At 44.5% G+C, this 18,650-nt stretch overlaps 1 protein-coding gene across 3 annotated transcripts in view; it reads right to left on the reverse strand.

The window, feature by feature from the left end:
* Positions 1-5,160: 5,160 nt before the first annotated feature.
* Positions 5,161-18,650, reverse strand: part of FGFRL1 (fibroblast growth factor receptor like 1) — a 172,767-nt gene continuing 159,277 nt past the window's right edge. For all 3 annotated transcript variants that reach the window (XM_057410013.1, XM_057410006.1, XM_057410022.1), the window contains 3 exons: positions 14,143-14,427; positions 9,792-10,145; positions 5,161-6,979 (listed from right to left, as the gene is read on the reverse strand). In XM_057410013.1, coding sequence (XP_057265996.1) covers positions 6,570-6,979; positions 9,792-10,145; positions 14,143-14,427 — 1,049 coding nt within the window. In that variant the 3' untranslated portion in view covers positions 5,161-6,569. The remainder of the gene's footprint in view (positions 6,980-9,791; positions 10,146-14,142; positions 14,428-18,650) is intronic.

The following is an 18,650-nucleotide window of genomic DNA, read 5'->3' on the forward strand; positions in this document are numbered from 1 at the left end:
CCTAAAAGAAATTAGAAGAGGCTATATTTAGAGCAGATATAAGAAGTTCTTCCCTGTGAGGGTGCTGAGGTACTGGCCTAGGTTGCCCAGAGAAGCTGTGGCTGCCCCATCCCTCGCAGTGTTCAGTCCAGGTTGGACACAGGGGCGGACACAGGGGCTTGGAGCAAGCTGCTCTAGTGGAAGGTGTCCCTGCCCGTGGCAGGGGTTGGAACTGGATGAGCTTTAAGGTCCCTTCTAACCCAAACCAGTCTGTGATTCTATGATCCACAAGCACACACAAGTGCTCTCTCTGTGGGTCTTGCACCCCCTGGGTTCCCATGCATTTAGACCTGCAGGATCACTTTGGCCAAACTGTACAACACAACATATAACCCCTCATGTCTGAATGAGTGTGCTGGGGGGAGCTTTGCCCATCTCAGGGCTAGGGCAGGATCCTGGTTTCCTCTCATGCATGGCAAATAGGGAATTTGGGAATACTTACACCTATAGTAACAAGTTTATGCAACTGAGCAGGCCATTAAGCGCATGTGTTAACATTCAGATTCACATGTAAATCCTTTGTGACACTAACTGCAGCAAATCCAGCAGGATTTTCTGAAATGCTACTGGAGGAGGGCTGTGTGTACACACAGGCTGCTCTGCTGTTTACACAAGGGGTTCCTTGCAGACACAGTAAATGTCGGTGCACAGCCCTAGTTTGTATAAATAACACCACGACTGTAGTAATACTCTGGGAAGTGCTGAGATCACGCAGTTACTTACAGTCTAGAAGCAAGTGGAGCTGCGTGTGCAGCCTGAACAGGGCTGCCATGTGCCAAATGCTGCTGTAAGCTCTGGGGTGCACGTGTACAGATACAGCGCTAGCCAGGACCAGTGCTTGCATCGCCTTCTCTCTGCAGCTTAACTACAATTACTTAGGGCCAGAAGGGACCACTGTATGACCCCATCTGGACCAGATGTATCCCTTTATCCTAATAACATTCCCCAAGCCTTGCATCTAAGCGAAACACACTGTCCACAAAGCACCCAGCCTTGTTTTGAAGATTTTGGAAGATGCAGTGTCTACCCCTTCCTTTGAGAGCTCCTTCCAAAATGTGTGTATTTCCCATTTAAATGTATCTGGCTTCATACTCTGGACACTAACTCCTGCCACATCTTTCTCTACCAACAGGTCAGCCAGAGCAAAGATGTAAAAACCTTGCAATGACTCCATGCATCCCATTGATTTCCCAACGGACATTACAGGGATTTTTTCCCACTGGCCTCTGCAAGAGCTGGAACGGGCTCTGTATGTGGAATAATCATTGACTTCGGATAATTTGGAGTCCTGAATACACTCAGCATATCCCATGCAGGCAGGGGTGATGCCCAAATGGGAAAGCCATGATAAATACCCCATTAACCTTTGACCACATCCTAGCTTTTGCTCACCGCCAAATCCCCCCTGGGGTTTTATTCCAGTATTTCACATGTCTAAAGAGTTTCAGACAGCCACAGAAATGAAGCCAGTGAGAAATATTTCCTCTTTCTCACCCCAAGTGTGCAATTTCTGTGCAAGGCTCTTTGGGTCCGAGGTCCAGGTCAGGTCAAGATGAAGTTTGGGTGAGGGCCAGCTTTTCTGATCTTAAAATGTCCCAGCTTGGACATTTGCTGCCTATGGAGTGAGTAGTGAGACACTCATATGTTTGCCTTGAAGGTGCCGGGCTCGACCTTGAAATCCCTACTCCACTGTAGGCACCCCAAAACTAATTGCAGTTTGGCTTCTGGTGCAACTACTGCATTTAGCTCTGGAAGTGATCAAAAATTGTCCCTTTTCACTAAAAAAAGAGAAGCCTTTTCCAGTAGTACCTCTGGTAGGTCCACAGCACCTTCACAGAACAGCAGACCAAGCTGTGCCTCGCCAACGCGTATTCCTGATGTGTGCTAACACATCACATGCACACCTTCACACACACAGAGCCATCCTTCCCTTCAAAACACAGTAACTTTACAGAACTCTATCATCTATTAACACAATTCCAGGCTTTTATTCCTTTTTTTCTGCAGTTTTTATTACACAGCCACAGACATCGACACGCTCTTCCATCCCGTCTCATTTTGATGTGTTCAGTTACTGTATTTGCCACCAATTGAAAACCACATAATCCTTTATATTTTCAATGCCTGATAAAAGTTTTCAGTTTGAAAGGGGCTGACTGAGCAAAGATTGTCCATACAAGGTTTAAAAATTGGCTTGGAAGGCCATATTTGATCTGTAATGCAAATAGAATAAACAAAGAAGGTGAGTTTTAAGCCTAAAATTCCTTTGATCTTTGAAGCCCCATGGCTTTAAAAGCATAACCGCCTTCCACATCACAGCCTGGCGTGTACATCTATATGTATATGCATACATATAAAACTTCTGTGTTCAAAATAGGGTCAGTAGCTAACGGCAAGACCATGCTTTTCTGTAAACACACTCTGTTCATGTGTGAAGATGAGTCCAAATCTTGCCCCATTGAAGAAAAAACAAATTTAAACACCAACAGGACCTGACTGAATTTATTTAGACGAAGGAAGACTTTGCAGTACATGCAAGGCACAATCAAGCCCTGAAAATAAATGGCATGCAGTAGGGCATGGGATGGGACAGAGTGACTCTTAAGAGCACTTACAGGTACCCAGTGAAGGCAAAATAGTTCCTCAGTAACACAAATCCCACTCAGGTACAGCAAGCCAGTGCGAGGCCCAGACAATACATACAGCTCCTCTTAAACAGGGCATATGATGATGTTTTCCTAGGGGGAAATTTCACACCATTTTGGGTGCCCAAGAGGAGGTGCTTAAAGAGGGAGCTGTTATCCAAGGCAGGATGAAAACCCCATGCTTTCTGCAAATCAAGACCTTTATATCACCTCATATAGCACATCCAGAACCATGGTTGAGAGCTGCTGCTGTGCTGGGCTGTTCCATTGCTCATGCTGGGTGGTTTACTGAAATGTTTGCCTTTGGAGATCTCTCTACCAGCATCACTAGACATTTATCTCTAAAGGCAGGAGCTTTAAAAGGCAGGAAGAGACCACTCCATCCACGAGCCATCTGGTTATATATGAAGTTTTTAGCTCTGTGATACAACACAATGGAGCTGGATCACAAAGGGGAGAAGGCACTGGTGGAGAGCATTATGCTCAGCATGGAAGACTGTGCTGCATAGGAAATGCAGGATTGCTTCTTTTAACCCACTAACCCTCTCTCTGAGGGTCAGTGATACAGCTGCCATCTAAAAAAGTGCCATAAGACAGTGTTTCAGGGTTTTCTGAGGGCTGAACCATACAAAACCAGTGTTTACCTCCACTTTGAAGCTAGTATCAGCACTGCTAAGACAGGATGTGTTAGAAGAGCCCTCTCTCTGCAGCATGGCAGAGAGAGCAGGGAAGGGCCACGGGCTTACAGGTTAATCTTGCCCTCTGCCATGCCCCAAATGCTGTTCAAACGTGCAGCAGCTTGAGAAGTATTGTGATCAGCAAGTAGCTTCTCATAGGCATGACATGAGATGTAACCCTTAGTGTCTCTCATGGGAATATCCACCTACTGCCCTTTTAAAATAAAGGGGATGCACTTAATGTATAAGCTTTTTACTCTTTTTTGCAATGAGATGACTCAATAAGCTGAAACCATTAAGAACTCCTGCCTAAATCATGTCTTGTATCCAGACAGAGCCTCCAGTGCTCACATTTGAGACTCCCCAAAGCTGAGGGGATGCATAAAGTTCAGCTTTTATGGACTTCATAGATTTGTGTTAACAAAGCTTAACTGAACCCTCCTGCTGAGAACAAAATGAATAAAAATAGCAACGAGTCGCTTTATTATAACCTCTACAGGAAAATCATCCCTGAAGATGGTCTTCCTGTAGAGGTTATAACATGGATTTCCTACTACAGCAGTCAGGAAAGCAGCAGTGTGCTATGCAGTGCTGTATTGCAACAGTGCCAGTTGGTAAACTCCATGTGAGTAGGAAAGTATTCCTCCTGTAATTCTGCCTCCTCCTTTTCCTTCTTTTCCTCCTTCTCTTCCCCTTTCCCAGAGTTATGGGTGGCTCCAGGCAGAACCAGCGCAGTGGGCAGGGATGGAGCCACTGATCCAGGTGGCTAAGGCAAAAAAAAGGACTTTTTGGAGCACCATGTATTGGTAAAGTGAATGAGAAGCTTACATGTTTCACCGAGTTAGGGCCCCAGCTCATAGCGCTGCGGCTGAGCAAACAAGGAGCTGTTTGGTTTGCTGCTGATTCAAACAAGGCAGCAGAAAAATCACTGCAGGTCAACCCAGACCAAATACCTTCAGAAACATTTAGAGAAAAGCAAAGCACTGTTTTGGTTCAGGTTAAATAGAGCGCTTCACTTTTAAACGGAGCAGCTGGTTTGTTAAGGATCTCTTTCGTGGAAAAGGCTGTGAGAGAGAAGTAGTTTCCATCCTAAAAATTAACACATTTCAATTTTTCAGGTTTTTTTTTTACCAGCAAACTTGAAGTGAAATGCAATGAAGTGAATGCTGAACCTGCCTTCTCTAAAGAACGTTTTAGCCACTAAAGACTTGGGTGCTTCTCTGTAGCATGCAGCAGAATGATGGTGTGAGCAGCTCCCCACACGCTCTTCTTATTGCACCCACCTCACCCTCCACTGGCTCCTTCAGCAGCTGCATTTACAAATGAAGTGTTTCATTTGCATTTCATATTTCCCCCTTCCCAAGCACCCTGAGGCCAAAGTTCATTTTACAGGCACACAAATTATTACGTTTTGATTTACTGAATTTGCTTTTTAAAAGAAACTCCACTGAAGGTTTGTGCTTAAAAAACTAATGCAATCTCCTTCCCTTCCCCTCCCCCCCCCCCCCCCCCCCCCCAAAAAAAAAAGCATAGTGAAACAGCTTTCCCTGTGGGCAGAAAACTTTGTAATGAAGATGACAAGGGATCCATGAGAAGTCATCTGGCCACTGCAGACCTTCACAGGCAGAATATAACCAGTTGAAAAGGTCAGATGGCAAGGATGGCACCAGCGGTACCTGAGATGATGCTAGGAGATTGCACATGGATAATGTAAAAAAGCATAGAGATAGATGACCCTCCAGGCTGGGAGAAGTACAGTTGGTCACATGCTACATCGAGCGTATTCTGAGCATGGCATCTATAGAACCTGGAAAAAACAAAATCTTTATTTTTTTTGATCAAAAATATGTATAGAAATGCCTGTTTTGAGGAAAATATCATACATTTTTTTTCTTGTTTAACAAAATAAATTAAATATACATGACTTCTGTTTAAACTCTATATAGAATTACAAAGGTTTTATATTTGCAATTGGATTCATCTCCAGTCTATATAGGTATTTAATATGGTCCTTATTTATTTTCTCTTCTTTCTGTCTTTGCTGTTGTTTGAGCTGCAATGAAGCTGTATCATTTGCAAACTGTTATCTGAGGGGAGGGGACCACCACACACAACCTAGGTGAATATTTCTCAAATTCATTGTTTCCTACAAGGTTATTATTTCATTCTCTTCTTACTTTTTTTTTCCTAATGTTCTCATGTATTTTGCATTGACATAGAAAATCCAGTAGCTTGTCATTGTGAGCCATCAGAGGACAGTGTGTTTTGCTTTTTTCACCATCAGCAGTTCAGTTATTATTATTATTAATTATTATTATTTCTTAAATATAAATATAAAGGTGTTCTGTACAATGTTCCTCTTTCCTTCTTTCCTTTTTCCTGGCAGTGGCACTGAGTCCTAGGACCAGGGGATTGGAGCAATTCTGGTTTGATCTGCAGAACACCACACGGGAATCATGATGCCTTCACCTTGCAGATACCAAGCCAATCAGCTTGGCTAGTATTTCAGACCAAATGACCGTGACTGAGAAGCATTCAGCATTTCATGTTGTGAATAGAAATTAGATGTTCCAGACTCTCTTGTGTTATATTTTTGCCCTGGAAGAGGTGAATTGGTTATGTCTCCTGGTGCTTTGGCACTAAACCTCAGTCATCCAGAGTGGGACAGGTCTGGGGGCTTCCCATCAAAACAAGTGATGTGAAGCAGGCACAGGAACAGCAGTGCCCATCCAGAGAAGCACCATGGTCACCTCTTGTTCTTCTTGCTCCTGTAGCAACACAAGGAAGGAGGCGGTTGTTCATGTCCCTGTATCCTGTCTCACTTGTTGCCACCTCGGTTAAGAGATCCGGGAAGGCTCCGCTGTTGGAGATGGCTGCCTCTCTGCTGAGATCTGGAGTTCCTTCATTATTCCTTGGCTACATCCTGATTGCAATAATTAAAAACAAAACAAAAAAAATCTCTTTTCTCTTTTTGTCTTTCTCTATTATATATATATTTAGATAGATATAGATATATACACATATATATATACACACATACACACACGCATATACAATTATATATATATGTATATATATATTTAAAATTATATATATAATCTTTTCTGTCTGCTTTGCCTATTGCTGGCAGTGTGAGCTGACTTGGAGCAGTCTCTTCTGAGGTACCACGAGGAAAAGCCCAAACGAGCTACTGTACACGGCCACCCTCTTAGCACTGGTACTGAATGTGCTGGTGCTGATGGACTTTCCCTTCCACATGTGAGTGGGTATGGGTGTGGATGTCCGTGTAAATCTTTGGGTACATTTTGGATGCCATGGCAGGGGCAAGTGCAGGCCCTTGGGACAGTAAATGCTGCTGTTGGGCAACGTATTCCTCATAGTTTATGGAGGAGATGCAGTCTTTGTCGGGGACTTGGGAGACACAGATCCTGTCCCGGGGCTGCGACCGGTGCACAGGGGCAGCGGCTGGAGGGGAGCAGGGTTTCTTCTTAGTCTGGCAAAGCCACAAGAGGATTGTCCCAAAGATGAAGACAGCTCCGGCAGGGATGCCGATGATCACAGGCCAGGGCAGGCTGCTGGCTGAGGAAGGGGGTACAGGTGCACTCGGAGGTTTGGGATCTGGACATTAAGGCAGGAAAGAGACAGAAAGAGTTAATTAAGTGCAGGCAAAGTGGATTCAAAACAGATGTCACACTTGGGCTGGCTTTTGTACAGGCTGTCTGGCAACCCTGCCAGACCAAGTAACAAGGGAGAAATCAAGCCAGCACATGATGTTTGGTAACTGCTTTGCTTTTCAGTGCTCCTGGAAGGACAAACAACTAATTTTCTATGGTTTTGGGGTCAGGAGGGGAGCCTTTGGGGGATTTTTTCATTTTCTTATCCAAGCTTTAATGGATGCACTAGAGCCAGCCCAAGAGTTTCCCTGACACACTCACTCTGTGATGGAGTGGGCTTTGCTGCCCAGGCTGGAGCACTCAACACGTGTCAGCAGCCAGGAGGCATGATCAGGTTGTGCAGAGCCATGGCACGTTCTCCACTTACATCTGCCATATGTAGCTGTGCTTGTATGGGCTTTAGACACTCTTTAGTATCCCTGCCTAGCGATAATATAACTACTCAAGCAATGCTCTGCCATAGCAGGGAGCATGAATGTGGTGTTTTGGAGGTGTTATCTTGAGTTTCTTGTGTGGCTGGAAGGAAAGCTGAAGGATGGGGAAAACAGATGAGCTGGTGCCCCTCCTTGGTGCCCAAGCCACGGAGTCCACATGGCATTAAAGTGTGCGTCCAGCTCCCTATGCCAAATGGGCTCTACCTCCAACAATCTCTTTGGAGACACTGGTGGCTTTCTAAGGACAGCAAATCCAGCTACCAGAGGAGATAAGGTGCTTCAAACAGCATCTTTCAGGCTTACCTCCCTCCTCCCCTGTCTGCTGTTGGCAGCCTGTACATCCTTGGGCAGCCTCAGCTTGGGTTAGCCTGGTAGTTCTCAGATTGATATCCTGATTTATAGACTCAGAAGGATACCTGGGGTAGGATCTTAGCTATTAAAATCCCTATCTAGATAGCTATCAGCTGCTATTTCCAAAGCCCTGAAAAATACCTAGGCACTGGATTCAGCTTGCAGGGAGACACTCAAGAAACTTCTAAAACCACAGGCTACCCAAATAGCCCAATATGTTATAGTCAAACATATGTCAAGCCAAACTTCTTTAAGACAGTAATGTCTTTTTCTTTCCTTGACAAATAGACCTAGTATGAAATATTAAATATATACCATGTGGTCTCTTTGAAGTCAGAAGGACCTATACTGTTGACTTTAACAGATAAAACTTTGATTCACCAACACTGCAAATCACAGAATAATTTAGGCTGGAAGGGAACTCTGGAGGTCATCTGGTCCAGCCCCCTGTGCAAAGCAAGGCAGGATCAGAGAACTGACCCATCAATTGACCACAAAAACAACAGTGTTCATGATGGTTGGCAGAAATCCTCTGCTGGGCTGAAACGAAAGTGTTTTGATATTCATCCATGCTGCTCTTTGGAGATGTCTATGTCAAATCTGGTAGATTTACAAGCAAAATGGTGTTTTTAGCTCATGGTCTTGCAGCCACATCTTTGCTTCTGAGGGCAAGCTGGGTTCTCCTTCTCCGTCACTGCCAATAACAACAGGCCTCCAGGCTCTGGTTCTGGTATGAGGTCTCATTATAATCCCATTTAAATCAATGGAAAGTCTCCCACTGGCTGCAGTGGGAGCTGGATCAGACCCTCATAGTTTAGAAACCCCCAGAGGCTTTGAGTCATATCCCACCCACGCAGCTTTTCCTTGGGATTGACAGGTCTTCTAGTCGGAGTTTAGTCCCAAATCTAAGTGATGCAGAAGAAGATGCCAAGAGCATTCTCCTACTTGGCAACCTGATGTCAGTATCTAAATTCAAGCTAGTGACTCTCAGAGGCTGCCTGAATGCAGAGCTTTGGCAATCATCAGTGAGCAGAATAAGCCATGCTGCCTTAGTTACAAGAGCATTTTCCCCACTACCTACACAGAAAACCAGTTCTAACAACCTGGGAGAATTAATGATTTCTGTCTCTCACTGGTGTCTTTGACTGCAGACACCACATTAGACCTGACATCTAAAATGAAGGGAAGAAAGGGCAGTAAGATTGATTTTTGTCCTAAAACAAGTGGATCTGAAGCTGGATTCACACAGCAAGATGAGGCAGAAAGAAATGTCCTTAACAAAAAAAACTATCGGGGCAGAACTTCAAAATCAGGAGTAAATGGCAAAAGATGGTGTGCCTTAAAACAGCCTCATTCGGACATGGCCACCAGCTCTGAGGCCTGTGGAGAGAAGGAAGCAGCTGTGAATCTGATGCAAGGGTCTCCAGGAGATCACTAAGCAAGAATTTAACTAATCAATCATTCTCTCTTTCACACTTACTATTTTTCTTTCCCTGTGACTGGGACAGTTTTTATTCTTCTCTCATTGTATGGGCCTGTATCATTGTCTCCTTTTACCAGTAAAAGCAATATAAATAAGAGCAAGAGAAAGGAGAAATATAAAGGAATGGGGTTGCAAGCTGTACTGCTATTCAGTAGCTCTCATGTCCTCCACCCTACCATGAAAGTGATGTAGTGCCTGCAACTGCAGCATCCTTTCCCAGCTCCTCTTCCATACAGGGACAGATCATTCATTTTATTTCACCTTGCTGGAATCATTATTCCACATGAAGGGAGTAAAGGAAACATCCTACAGAGGATTTCAGCAGGAGCTGATTTAATCTGGGTTGATTTAGTCTCACATTCATTCTTATCAGAATTGGGCTAGCCTAAATCAGCAGAGAGCCATGGAGCCCAACAAGCATCAGTGTTGTATTAATACTATGATGCAGACCATTGGTTCAGATGTGGGGAAAAAAAGGCATAACTCACCTGGCAGGACTGTGAGAAAAGCACTGCGGAAGCTGTAGCCCATGGTGTTTGCCCCTAGGCAAATGTACATCCCTGCATCTTCTTCCTTGGCTCGAGTAATCATCAATTTATTCAGGTAGGAGCCATCAGGCCGGGACCAGACCTCGCCCGTGGGCAGCACAACAAACTTCTGTCCCCCAACATCAATGGTTGAGTTGTACTTGCTCTCTGTGCCGTACTCCACCCTCTTCAGCCACTGGATGACGGGTTTGACATCGCTGCGGACTTTGCACTGGAAGGACGTGGTCCCACCGTAGTCCACCGTCGTGTTGACGGGGTGCGTCCCTGTCAGGATGGGCTTGGACCTCGTCCTCTCTGCACAAAAACACAGGGAGCTCCATGTTTGCCAATGTGTGATTGCCGGAACATAGGAAAAAGGTGTGGAAAGGATCAAAAATAATTGTCTTAGTCCAATTCCCTACACTAAAACAGGCTGAGATTTCTGCAAATCAATCCTGATATAAATTTGCCCAGCCTCTGCCAAAGCCTCTAATGGTAGATGCTGTCCAGTTTCTTTGTCTGAGGCTTAGCAAGTCTTTTCTCACACTCAACTTGAATCTTCCTGTTTTCTTTATCTGCATCAGACCTGGAGAAAAGTTTGCTCTCCATCTTAGCCCTTATATTTTGGAAGATTTTCTTCAGCCCTTTTATGTACACTGAACTCCTAAGCAAAAAGGGTCCTAGGAATTTTTCTGTCTTTGAGGTATTTTTTGCCCTCGCAGGTCACTCAAGAAGCATTTAGATCTGGGTACCCAGTTTGTGGTGGTATTACTTGACAAGACGCAAGTCACACCTGGCCTTTCTGCTCTTTGGCAAGTCCAGTCTGGACTGCTGAATTTCCCCGTTCCCTTGCTCGTATGATTCAGCTATGAGATGACAAAAAGGGCCATCTTTCCTTGTACTCCCACTTATCCTCATGTCTCAGGGACCATATCCTAGAGTAATGGGATCTTAATGATGTACTTTGACCTACAGGGTCAGAAGCTGCAGTGATCTTTCCCGAGTCTTGAACAGAGGAAGATAAATGGCCTGATACAAGCCAAAACGTCACAACCTATTTCAGGATTATATTTGGGCAATAGTACAGGTCTGAACACAAATGAAGATGATTATTTCACTGCAAATGTTCACTTGATATTGACTTTGATGATGCCTTATCAATGTTTCTAAGTATCTCAAAGGTGGGTGTAAGGGAGAGGAAGCCTTTTTTCAGTGGTGCCCAGGGACAGGACCAAGGGCAATGGGCATGAACAGAAACACAGGAGGATGCTTTGAACATCAGGAAACACATTTTTACTCTGAAGGTGAGCAAGCACTGGCACAGGTTGCCCCAGAAATATTGTGGCATCTCCATTCTTGGTGATATTCAAAAGCCATCTGGATATGCTCTTGGGCAACTGGGTCTAGGTGGTGCTGCTTGAGCAATGGGGATGCACCAGACAACTCCCAGAGGTCACTTCCAGCACCATGTGATTGTGTGATGCTTTGTCTCTTATCACCATGTCTGGTAGGGTGCAATTTACAGGTGAATATGACAGAATCTTACATATTCTTGGGCAGGACCTCAGACTTTTACCAGACTATTTACAAGTACCTATCTATTAACAGTCCACACCAGAATCACTGTGGCTACCCCAGTCTGGGGACAATGAGGGGCAGGGTAAGACATGCTCCTTCTCCTTTTGGTCTTCCCAATGTTCCCTAAGGACAGACAAAATCGGATAGGAAAAAGCTGCTTCTTTCACAGACTAATGGCAGGCTGTGGATATTGTCTGATCTTTTGTCTGGGAGTCCTTCAGGAGATACCTGTCATCTCTGTTGCTGAGCCTGCAGTGAGAAAACTCTACTGAAGTTATCCCATGCCATATCATCCACTGCTGGGGAGATGAAACTGCAGTCAGTATCAGTGAGGGATATCTTCACTCCATCCTTACCTCCCTGCTTTTGTTTTTCCTTCCTTCAGTCTAATCATCCCCACACTCACTCTGGAGCAAATTTTTGTGGAGGAAGAGCTCAAAAGGCTTTTGTTTTTCTAACCAATAGGAAATGTTTCTCACAAATCTTTTGCCTCAGCTGATCAAGGAAACAAGATGGTAGGAAAGGAAATCAAACACAAGAGGCTCACAAGGCCATTCTTTCCAGCATGATTCTAAGCCTTAGGTTGTGTCAACACCACATAAAGTCAGAGGAAAAATCTATCCCCCATTCTAAGGAATGTTTGGACTTTTTTTGTGTTAGCATCAGAGAAATCAGTCACAGTTTCTAGACAAGGAGGTGCTGCAAACCCCTATCCTAGGCACAGAGAGAAATTATGGTATCACAGTGGGTGGTAACTGCTGGCAATCATCAACTGCTTTTGACAGCAAACACTGTTGGATTGAGCGTGTAACAAAACAGCTCTCACCAGCACTGGCTTTGGGGTGAGAGGAAGGAACAATGGACCCTCTTTCAAAAACTCAGGATACTTTCAATAATGAGGGCTGCTTGGGAAACAAAAATACCACAGTGGTCTCTATAGGCTTTGCCTTGGGACTACGAGTGGAATCACAGCTGGGGAGACTGAGTCTCAGATAAGCAGGACTCAGGAGTGGAGGCTCAGGGCAGCGGGAAAAGGAGGAAATTGAATAAAACCTGTAATGCTGCACAGAATGATGTTAAAAATAGAAAGATGTCTGAAAATTGCTTAATGCCCTTATCTCCTTGACTCTGCTTCCAGCTTTGGTTACTGTTTTCACTCCTAGCCAGCAAAAGCTAACGAAAACAAAGGTTACATACATCTTTAAGTTGATAAAAACCAAGATAAACAGGGACACAGAAAGGGGCTTGTTCCTGGCGCTGTCTGGTTTTGATGAAGTGAAAATGCCACAGCTGCCATTAGGATGGGGCTTGATTCATTTCCCTGTCTCTGCTCCTGTTTTTAGTGTAAACATATGTTTTTACTGTCTCCACACAGCTGCATCTTTATCAATCCCAGATGTCCAGCAGGTTTGTGCCTTCGGAGCCCAACAGAGCTCCACACATGTGCTTTTAATTCCTGCGATTCTAGAGAAAGGACTTATCAGAGAACGGATCTTTACCTTTAAGAACAGTCTTTCACACTGGGATAAACTTTCTCATGCTAAAATGTATGCACAGGCAGACAAACAACATGCTTTCCATGTGGCTGGAAATCGCTCCTCGTGCCCTTACTCATCATTAATGAAGGCTATTCAGTCTTCCCTCCACTCAGATCATCTTCTCCACTTTCTTGAGTTGGCTGCTCTGTATATTTCCATGACAACTTTTGATGATGTCATAGATAAAGCAAAATAATTTAAGAATAAGATCTCTTCTCTGGTAAGATTTGAGTATAATTAACTTCTGTAATAACAGGGGAAACAGGAGGTTGGAGAGCAAGAATCAGGATAGCTAGATAGCAGGAAGGGCAATTTACCCCACCACAATGCAGGGTAATCCCCCACAGCTCATCTTTTAAGGCTTGAATCTTTAAAGCTTTGTAGGCATCTAAAGACATAGATAGGACATTGGTGAGACTTCTCTTTTTTAGTATCTCATTTATACCTACCTGAACCTTCAGATGTCCAAATGTTTTTGAAAATCTGGCCCTAAAGCCTTGTCTACCTAATCTCTCTATATTTTTACTAATTCCCTTAGGGTATTTCTCTAATGAAGCAGGCCTCTTATTACAGCTATCTAGACTAAATTTTCAGGTAAAGAATCATATACTCATAGAATGGTTTGGGTTGGAAGGGACCTTAAAGCTCATTCAGTTCCAACCCCCTGTCCTGGGCAGGGACACCTTCGACTGAGCACTTTGCTCCAAGCCCTGTCCAACCTGACTTTGGTGGGCTTTGAATTGGTCAAGCCAATTGTTTGGTTTCACCCTATAACCACTCTGATAGATCAGTCTGGGCCATCCTAAACATTTACACACACATACATACCTGCCGTGGTACATGAAAGGGCTTTCTCAGTTATTTCTCCATCTCCCCTTAAATTGACTGTTTTGGTAGTGTAAGACTGCACCACACAATAATTAACTTTTACCACACAGCTGCCCTTAGAGATGACTGTTTTCTAAGTATCTCTCCTTATTTCATCTACATTGCATTGTTGTTGCTCTGTGTTGCCTAGGTGTTAGGTTTATTCTAGACTTTCAGTGATGTTTTCGCTGTCTCTGATGATGCTTTAACACTTCCCCATTTCTGTGTCCAGCTATCAGCACTGCACACTTGCCATCGCACTTTCTTTACCCAGCCAAGCCCTTCCCAAAGCTGCCTCCCTGCCTTTCCACCCTACAGGCTGCACTTACGGATTACTTCAACTTTGTACGTTGCATTGATTTCTCCGACTTTGTTAAACACTCGGCACGTGTATTTCCCACTGTCCTCTGGCTTCAGGTTCTTCAGGTTCAGTGTCCACTTCTTCTTCTTGTTCTCCCCAATCTCTTGGGGTGTGAGAGGCTTATTGTCCTTTAGCCATGTGATGTCTGGCCGTGGGTTCCCACTAGCCACACACTTCAGGCGGATGGAGCTGCCGACAGGACGGGCGATCACTCTCCGTCTCATCTTGGCAGGCTGCGTGAACCTGGGCCGGGCTGTAAAAGGCATGAAATATTGACTGTGATGAGGAAAGGGCATGCAAAGAAGGATGCTGCTGTCAAGTGTTATGGCGAAAGTCACTTGAGAGTGACTTTGGCAGCTTGCCACGTAGCAGTGTATCGCTCATATCAGCTCAAACTGATTTCCTTTAGAAAGGAGACATTCAGCCTGATGCAATCAAATGTCTTATTGCACTGGCTGCAGCGTTAGCTTTCTGCATAGCACAACCCTAAAATTTCTAAGTGTCTGTAAGGCAACAGCATCAAACCATCTCACAAAATAACACCAAAATCACATTGTTGTAGCTGAAGTCCAAATGTGGCCCCATAATCACATTATAATTGTTACCATGTTCCATGCCACAAATGCAAGCCCTTGGCCAAGACCAAAGGAAAAACCTCAGATTCCTGTCAGGCTGACCATTTTCTCAGTCTTTTGCTGGTCACTTGAAGCTTCATTTTCTGAAGATGTTTTGCCCCTTAGTTCTCACTGGCATTCATACGACTTAAGAAGAGTCAACATCATTTCAATATGTAGGTAAGTCTTAGAAGTATGCCAGACTTTTGTATGTTGATCTGAACTTAAAAGTATGCAATTGATTCAGCATTAATTTATGAAGCATTCACACTGAAAGGCTTCAAAAGAAGCAAACAAACAATAAAAAGTCAATAAAACCCCCTTGAGTTTGTTCATTAGAAGGTACGCCATGCTAGTCCATCCCAGAAATTGAGAAGCTGAAGCAATAGATGCTGGTGGACAGATTCATGGGTTAAGATAGTCACCTTGTCTTAGCAAGGAGATCACCAGTACTTTCAATGGCAGTAACAAGAACACTAGAGAAATGAAAGGCCCCACCTGGCAAAATCTGCCCCAACATTAAATCAGATTATGCCAGAATTCCAGGGGGAAAAGAGGTGGCACTTTCACACACTAGCAGCTTTACTGACATTGCAGAGAATCTTCCTGTGAAGTCATGAGTTGGTCTTACAAATAAAAATTCCATAGAAAGAAAAAGATCTTTGCAGAAACTTTTAAGACAGTTGAAACAAGAGGACATGATCTGTTGCAAGGCAACAGCTTGTCTAATAGTATCCTGTGCTAAAGAATTCAAAAGACATTACACGTTTCTCACAGTTACTTCAGTTATGCAGTGCCAGTCCAGGAGCACAGATGTGCAATCTCCTGCTGAGATTAACACCACTTCTGACTCCCACTTGGCACTCTCCCCCTACATCCAAATTACTCCTGCCAAGTTCACCTGTCTTCTTATTTTAGCAAAGCCAGTTTCTCCTCCATTTCTACAACAGATTTCTCCCCTTGCTTTTGAACCCTATTTTTTCTTCCGAGGATGTTACCCTTCAGCCCCAAAGGACTTTCCCCCTGCATTTTTGCACTCCCCTTGTGAATTCTCCCTGATCTTTTCCTAGGGAAATAAGAGAAATAGGTAAAAAGTGGCCTGCTCTGTGGCACACTGGGTTGAATTATGCCCACCAGCCACTGCCTTCACCAATGGCAACTGGAAAGCCACAATCTCAGTGGCAAATAAAACACGAAAGCAAGCTGAGAATGCTCTGCTTCAGGTAACAAAGAAGTTAGCAACAGGATGGCACAGTGGGACTCTGTTAGAGAGCCAGCGCTTCTGCCCAAGGCAGAGGGCCAGAAGCTCAGGGATGTACATTATAATGGAGCTTTGCTGGATGGAGGAGGCTGGTTTGCAGCTTCCTCTCTCCAAGCACTAAGGAATGGCAATCATTACCCTCTGAGGTCTGTGAATATATCCCATAGCCCTCACCCCCCTGCAGACTTGCTCAACATCCCTCCCTCTCGGAAGAAGACACCCTTTGGCATACCCCTGCCTTCAGAATCTTTTTCTGTAGGGGGAAACCATCTGTCTCCACAGCCTTCCCTTGTCCCCTTGGCTGTCATTTTGGGTCCCAGCCATTTCATGTTATTTCAAACTCTTGCTCAGAAATGCTTTACTCTCCATAGAGAGGCTTTCATGTGTAATCTAATGAACTGGAGCAACTCCGGCACTGAAAGTCCTTGCCGTGACAGCTGAGCAGCAAGTGTGACATACTAACCCACTCCATAGGTCCTGCTGCGTAAATCGCTGGGTATTCCCTTGGGGGTCTGCTGCAAGAGGAGGCCCCCTCCCAGTAAAACCAATCACCCTCCCATAGAGACAATTAACCCTGTCAGAGCTGCATGTTGTGAGCAATGACATGCCGAAGTTGGAGTCTGAGCTCAGGGAAACGTGCTGATAAAGGCTGTCATTGTGGAAATGGAGTAAATGCTTGCAAGGTGCATGGAGATGTTAGGAACCAGCCGGGAAATGGGTCTAAACAATTATCCTCTAACTTGGCAGTTATTTATTCCGAGATCAGGAACTGCAGGTCCAGGCTGGGGTAGATCCGTGCCAGATGGGATTCCTTGGATGGGACTAGCATATCAAAGAGCAGGTTGGAGACAGGACAGTCACACTGCTTTTGCAGAATGAAGAGTCAAATGAGTGGTTCTAAGCTCTCACTTTACCTCTTCCCTGTTTCCACAGCCATATTTCAGAAGGACTTGGTGGTATCCCTGCTCAGTAAGAGCGTTGTAACACAGAAACTCTCTTTCCTTCCCAAAAAGCCAGGCCTGTAACATTTGCTTTTCCTGCCACTGTGACTCCCATGAATCTGTCTGGAGTTTTGCATTCACTCCTCGTACACTGTTGCCCAGATACATATCAAACTACAGGTAAAGCTAAACTACTTTGGTTCTTTCTGTCTTCCTTTCTTCTTCTGTTAAAAGAAGGTGAAGTGATTATGTGGGCTCAAAAGCTACTCCAAGCTGTGTGCAATATGCTGAAACCAGATCCCATTTACAAAGGCCTGAATGTTTCCTTGACAAAAGCCTGAATTGCACAAGTTTAGAAAAGCCAGTTAACCCAAAAGGAGAAAGAGAGACACACACACAAGAGAGAAAAAGAGACCCAGCAAGCACAAAGGAGAAAGAGGAAGAAGCCGCAGTGAGAGAGGCAGAAAAAGTCTCTTTTGAGTGGCTGCTAGTAAATGTGTCCCCAAATCTGTGCCATTTACAGAAGTTTTGCTTGTTGAAGTGCCAGAGAAGGCCATTACAAAGTGCCTCTGTGTTATTTATACTTCACATGCTTGTTCTCCTCCACATCACTTGGCGTTTGCTTCACAAATATGAACCACACATTTGTACAGTATAAATTATGCCACACACAAGAGCAAGGGAAAACACAAGTGGATGGGGACAAAGAGGCAGTGTTGTGTACGGGTTCCTTGCTGAAATGCTGTTTACCATCAAGATTTATTCAAGCTAATGAAAATTAAGTGAAACAGAAGGCTGTTAGCACAAAGACTGGGGAAGGAAATCAGCAGTCTCCTCTCCCTGGGGGACACCTTGAGGTGCATGGATTAGTCCCAGAGGCTCCTGTCAGCATTGGTCACACAGAGTGAGGCTGAAACATGTAGGGTGCTGCAATCTGCCATAATTACCTCTACACAGTGATGGTCAATATCACCTTCATGAGACTTATACAAAAAAGTGTCATGATACAACTGAGTGTTGAAATACTTTCAAGTCAGTTGTGGGAAGATGTGGAAGGGGGTATATCTATCTTTCCCCACATCAACTTCCGGCTGTTGATGGGGGCAGGACCTCCTACCACAGTGATACCACTGTATGGTGGCAGCAGGAAAGCAAAGTGGAGATTTTTCTTATCATGCTTCTCCTCTCCCACTTCTCTAAGGCCCAAGACTCTGCAAACACAAACTTCTTTCACCTATTGTGCTCCATAGACCTGCAGGCACACACACTGACCCTCCCTGCACACCAGCTCACACGAGTGGTTTGCTGGAAAACACTGCTGGATAGAAAGGGCTTGTGTGTGTGGCCTGCTCCAGCATTTTTCTGCTTGGGGAGAGGGAACAGGAGGGAGGAAAAAGGGAAAAAGCAGAGGTGCAGGATCACTGAAGCACAAAGGACTGAGCCAGGGCAGATTAAACCAGGGCACAGATTAAGACACGGCACAGATTAAGACACAGTCTGATATGAGATTGTTACTGCCCACTAATTTTAGTAGTGCTTACATCTTTTGTCATAATATAATTGTGGTATTGATCCATCATTCACCAGTTCTACCAGGAGTGCATCAGCTGTGGCATGCAACGTCTGCTTCTATCTCCACTCAGATAATGAAGAGTGGGGA

Source organism: Pezoporus wallicus, unplaced genomic scaffold, assembly GCF_028554395.1.
Source record: "Pezoporus wallicus isolate ANWC-B61680 ecotype Strahan unplaced genomic scaffold, APGP_CSIRO_Pwel_v1 contig_8512, whole genome shotgun sequence".
NCBI lineage: Eukaryota > Metazoa > Chordata > Aves > Psittaciformes > Psittacidae > Pezoporus > Pezoporus wallicus.